The 5,578-nt window shown below is 50.1% G+C and overlaps 1 protein-coding gene across 1 annotated transcript in view; it reads left to right on the top strand.

The window, feature by feature from the left end:
- Nucleotides 1-1,715: 1,715 nt before the first annotated feature.
- Nucleotides 1,716-5,578, top strand: part of LOC111968654 (ADP-ribosylation factor-binding protein GGA3-like) — a 13,237-nt gene continuing 9,374 nt past the window's right edge. The window contains exon 1 of the mRNA XM_023994829.3: nt 1,716-1,914. Within this exon, the coding sequence (XP_023850597.2) occupies nt 1,716-1,914 (199 nt within the window). The remainder of the gene's footprint in view (nt 1,915-5,578) is intronic.

The raw sequence follows: 5,578 nt of genomic DNA, 5'->3' as shown, positions 1-5,578 counted from the left end.
CAAGATCCAGGGGAGGGGCTGGGTGGGCATCTGACAACACGGTGGTGGCTCAGAGCTCCGACGCTAAGTCACCCAACACCACCATAGTCCACTCTCCCCGGCTTCTGGTAATCCCCCTCCCAATGACCACCCTCAAGAAAAACCAACCTAAATGAAAGGAGGCAGCACACGGAAAGAGCAGGACAACCGGGAATAAGGGGCAGCACCGGGATAGGGGGGCCAGGTCCTGGCCTAGGGACTCTTGGCCAGGTTCCTGGTGAGGGACTCTGGCAGGTCCGGCGCTGAGGGGACTCTGGGCAGGTCCTGGCTGAGGACTCTCAGCCCGGCTAGGTGACTCTGGCTAGGGGCTTGGAGTGGGGTGAGGACTCTGGCAGGTCCGGGCCTTGAGGGCTGGGCTGGTCAGGTTCCGGGCTGACGGAAGGCTCTGGGCCTGATCCGGGTCTCTGACGGAAGGCTCTGGCTTGATTGCGACTGGCTAAGTACTGGCGGATAGCTCTGGCTGTATCCGGTCTGGCGGAAGGCCTCTGGCTGATCCGTCTGGCGGAAGGTCTCTTGGCTGATCCCGGTCTGGCGGAAGGCTCTGGCTGATCCGGCTGCGGCGGAAGTGCTCTGCTGACCGGTCTGGCGGAAAGGCTCTGGCTCGATCCCGCGTATCGAGTCTGGCTGAATGGTCTGGGCTGGGCCTGATCCGGCTCTGTTGCGGAAGGCTCTGGCTGATCCGGTCTGGCGGAAGGCCTCTGGCTGGATCCGGCTGGCGGAAGGCTTCTGGCTGATCCGGTCCTGGCGGGAAGGCTCTGGCTGATCACGGTCTGCGGAAGGCTCTAGGCGCTCCTGTCTGGCGGACGGCTCTAGCGGCTCCTGTCTGGCGGACGGCTCTGTAGGCTTCAATGGCGACGGGACGCTTTGCAGGCCATGCAACGGCTGCATGGCAGGCTCGGGGCTCGCTCTGGCAGACGGGGCCCCCATTGCAGGCTCATGGCAGACGGACAGTTCAGACGGCGTAGGGAAGCGGGCCAGTTCAGACGCCCTGGTGCAGAACGGGCAGTTCAGGCGCCGCTGGGCAGACGGGCAGTTTCAGCGCCGCTGGGCAGACGGGCAGTTTCAGCAGCGCCGCGGGCGACGGGAGTTCAGCGCCGTGGGCAGACGCAGACTCTGGCCGCTGAGACGCACTGTAGGCCTGGTGCGTATGGTGACCGGAACTGGAGGTACCGGGCTACAGGACCGCACCATTACAGGCTAGTGCGGGGAACAACAACAGGCACACTGGACTCTCGGATGGCGCACTCTAGGCCATGTGCGTGGTACCGGAACTGGAGGTTACCGGGCTGGAGGCACGCACCTCAGGGCGAGTGCGGGGAGAAGGAACAGTGCGTACAGGGCTCTGGAGGACGCACAGGAGGCGTGGCGTGGTGCCGGAACTGGAGGCACTGGGCTTGGAGACACGCACCATAGGGAGAGTGCGTGGAGGAGGAAACAGGGCTCTGGAGATCGTACTGGAAGCCTGGTGCGTGGTGTAGGGCACTGGGTACTGAGCTGGGGTGGGAAAGGTGGGGCCGGATACCCGGACCGGTGAAGGAGACACTGCTCTTGAGCACCGAGCCTCCCCAACCTTACCAGGTTGAATGTCTCCGTAGCCCTGCCCAGTGCGGCGAGGTGGAATAGCCCGCACTGGGCTATGCAGGCGAACCGGGGACACCACCTGTAAGGCTGGTGCCATGTACGCCGGGACGGAGACGACGTGGAGGGGCACAGATTACGTTGGCCGGCTTCATTGCACTCAGCCGATGCCCAACCTAGCCCTCCCAGTGCGGCAAGGTGGAATAGCGCCGACTGGGCTAAGCACGCGTACTGGGGACCCCACCGTGCGTATCTTCCGCATAAAACACGGTGTCTCCGTACTCCCGCCTCTCCACGGTAATCACACACCTCAGGGCGAGTACCGTGTATGCTACACGCCCAAACCAACATCCTCTCTCTTCGCTCTCCCCCAATCATCAACCAACAACTCAAATGTCTCATAATCTCCATCCTTTTCACTTTCCTCCAATCTGTCCCAATAAACTCCTCCACATCTCCGACTCGTACTCAATTTAGCCCCACTGCTTCCTTCTGGTAAGCACGGGGAACTGGCTCAAATCTCCCACTTGACCAAGCCATACTCCCCGCTGTGCCCCCCCCAAGGAATTTTTGGGGGGGAGCCTCTTCGGTTCCAGCCGACTTGCCTTGCTAGCTCCCGCTGCTGCTTGCCTGCTGCCGCCGTTGCCTGTTGCCACGCCTGCTTGGTCCGGTTTGGTGGGTGGTCTGTAACGGCTTTCTTCCAGGGGTGAACGAGAGGACCAAAGTGCAGCGCGGTTCAGTGTTCAACAATGTTTAATTTGACGAACAAGTGACACTGAACAAACAACGAAACGGAACAAACAAACCGTTGAAACCATACATGACCATATCTGGTGCAGAACCACAAACACACAGAGACTGAGGTAACACCACCCACAACGAACACAGTGAAAACAAGCCTACCTAAATATGACTCTTAATTAGAGGAACGCAAAACACCTGCCTTCTAATTAAGAGCCATACCAGGCCAACCCTAAACCAACATAGAAACACACAAACATGAATGCCCACCCAAAACTCACGCCCTGACCATCACACACCATAACAAAAACAAACAGAAACAGGTCAGGAACGTGAACAGGAGGGATTAACAACATTGTAGTTACTCTCCACAATATTAACCTAATTGGCTGAGTGAAAAGAAAGAAGCCTGTACAGAATAAAAAATATTCCAAAACATGAATCCTGTTTACAACAAGGCACCAAAGTCATACTGCAAAGAATGTGGCAAAGCAATTCACTTTTTGTCTTGAATACAAAGTGTTATCTTTGGGCAAATCCAATACAACACATTACTGAGTACCACTCTCCATATTTTGAAGCATAGGGATGGCTTTATCATGTTATGGTATGTTTGTAGTCGTTAAGGACTGGAGAGTTTTTCAGGATAGAAAGTAAATGGAATGGCGCCAAGCACAGGCAAAATCCTAGAGGAAAACCTGTTTCACTCTGCTTTCAGAATGACAATAATCTAAAACACAAGGCAAAATCTACACTGGAGTTGCTTACCAAAAAGACAGTGAATGGACCTGAGAGGCCGAGTTGTAGTTTTGACTTACATCTACGGCAAGACCTGCATTTTTTTGTCTAGCAAAGATCAACAACCKAAAAAAAWAAWATCGAATAACATTGGGCAAAATTGCGAGATAAAGCACAATACAGGTGTGGAAAGCTATTGGAGACCCAGAAAGACTCAGAGCTGTAATCGCTGCCAAATGTGTTTCTACAAAGTATTGACTCAGGGGTGTGAATACTTATGCAAATGAGATATTTATGTGTTTCATTTTCKATACATTTGCAAAAATGTATAAAAACACGTATTCACTTMGTCATTATGGGGTATTTTGTGTAGATGGTGAGAGAAAAAAACACACAATCAATTTTGAAATCAGGCTGTAACACAACAAAATGTGGAACAAGTAAAGGGGTATGCATACTTCCTGAAGGCACTGTATATTAACTTTTCTATTCATTGAACAAATATCAAGGTAGAACATTTCCCAGTCATTGGTTGAAACAAACAAATTGTAGTGTCTGCTACAATAAAGACCGTAGCCCCCTTCAAAAGGTAGTCKACTGTGCGTAAAATGTGATTGACATTCTGACTGGAAAGAAATATTGAAATACAACGCCACCCCTTTCCCTTGGCACCAATGCGGCACTTGCACGAGATAGAAAATATTCYGTCGCAGTCTGGGAATTTTGCAGTTAATAAATCCCTTTCCTGCAGTCAAATAACCAAATCGCCGTCTAGTGGCCTCATGGGTGAAATATTATTCATCTTTTTCATAATTAAACAATTTATTACAAACGATGAAAATCTGGTGTMTCTATGTCAAACGGCTTTTTTATATTTCAGTCTTCTGTGATGTATATACAGTCGTGGCCAAATGTTTTGAGAATGACACAAATATACATTTTCACAAAGTCTGCTGCCTCAGTTTGTATGATGGAAATTTGCATATACTCCAGAATGTTATGAAGAGTGATCAAATTAATTGCAATTCATTTCAAAGTCCCTCTTTGCCATGCAAATGAACTGAATCCCCAAAAAACATTTCCACTGCATTTCAGCCCTGCCACAAAAGGACCAGCTGACATCATGTCAGTGATTCTCTCCAACTGACATCATGATCAGTGATTCTCTCGTTAACACAGGTGTGAGTGTTGACGAGGACAAGGCTGGAGATCACTCAGTCATGCTGATTGAGTTCGAATAACAGACTGGAAGCTTCAAAGGAGGGTGGTTGCTTGAACATTGTTCTTCCTCTGTCAGTCATGGTTACTTGCAAGAAACACGTGCCGTCATCATTGCTTTGCACAAAAAGGCTTCACAGGCAAGGATAGCTGCCAGTAGATTGCACCTAAATCAACCATTTACGGATCATCAAGAATTCTTAGAGCGGTTCAATGTTGTGAAGAAGGACTTCAGGGCGCCCAAGAAAGTCCAGCAAGTGCCAGGACCGTCTCCTAAAGTTGATTCAGCTGCGGATCGGGGCAGCACCAGTAACAGAGCTTGCTCAGGAATGGCAGCAGCAGGTGTGAGTGCATCTGCACGCACAGTGAGGCGAAGACTTTGGGGAGTGGCCTGGTGTCAAGAAGGGCAGCAAAGAAGCCATTCTCCAGGAAAAACATCAGGGACAGACTGAATTCTGCAAAAGGTAAAGGATTGACTGTTGAGGACTGGGGTAATCATTTTCAGAGGTTGAATCCCCTTTCGATTGTTGGGGCATCCGGAAAAAAGCTTGTCCGAGAGAAGACAAGGTGAGCACTAACATCAGTCCTGTGTCATGCCAACAGTAAAGCACCTGAGACCATTCATTGTGGGGTTGCTTTCTTAGGCAAGGAGTGGGCTCTACTCACAATTTTGCTTAAGAACACAGCCATGGAATAAAGAATGGTACACACATCCTGAGAGCAACTTCTCCAACCATCCGAACAGTTTGGTGACGAGAACATGCCTTTTCCGCACCTTACCATAGGCAAAAGTGATAACTAAGTGGCTCGGCGAACAAATATCGATTGGGTCGCATGGCCAGGAAACTCCCAGACTTAAATCCCATTGAGAACTTGTGTCAATCCACAAGAGCCTGGTGGACAAAAACCCTCAATATCTGACAAACTCCAGCATTGCTTATGCAAAATGGCTGCCGTCAGTCAGGATGTGGCCCAAAAGTTAATTGACAGCATGCCAGGGCGGATTGCAGAGGTCTTGAAAAATAAGGGTCAACACTGCAAAATATTGACTCTTTGCATCAATTTCATGTAATGTCAATAAACACTATGAAAAGGCTGGTAATTATACTTCAGTATTCCAGTGTAAATCTGACAAAAATACTAAACAACTGAAGCAGCAAACTTTTGTGGAATTCATATTTGTGTCATTCTCAAAACTTTTGGCACGACTGTACAGTGCATTTGGAAAGTATTCAGGACCCTTCCTTTTTGCACAATTATTGTG

Source organism: Salvelinus sp. IW2-2015, linkage group LG1 (assembly GCF_002910315.2).
Source record: "Salvelinus sp. IW2-2015 linkage group LG1, ASM291031v2, whole genome shotgun sequence".
In the NCBI taxonomy this organism is placed as follows: domain Eukaryota; kingdom Metazoa; phylum Chordata; class Actinopteri; order Salmoniformes; family Salmonidae; genus Salvelinus; species Salvelinus sp. IW2-2015.
The sequence above is the reverse complement of the archived record's forward strand: the minus strand, read 5'-3'. Positions and strand labels throughout refer to the sequence as shown.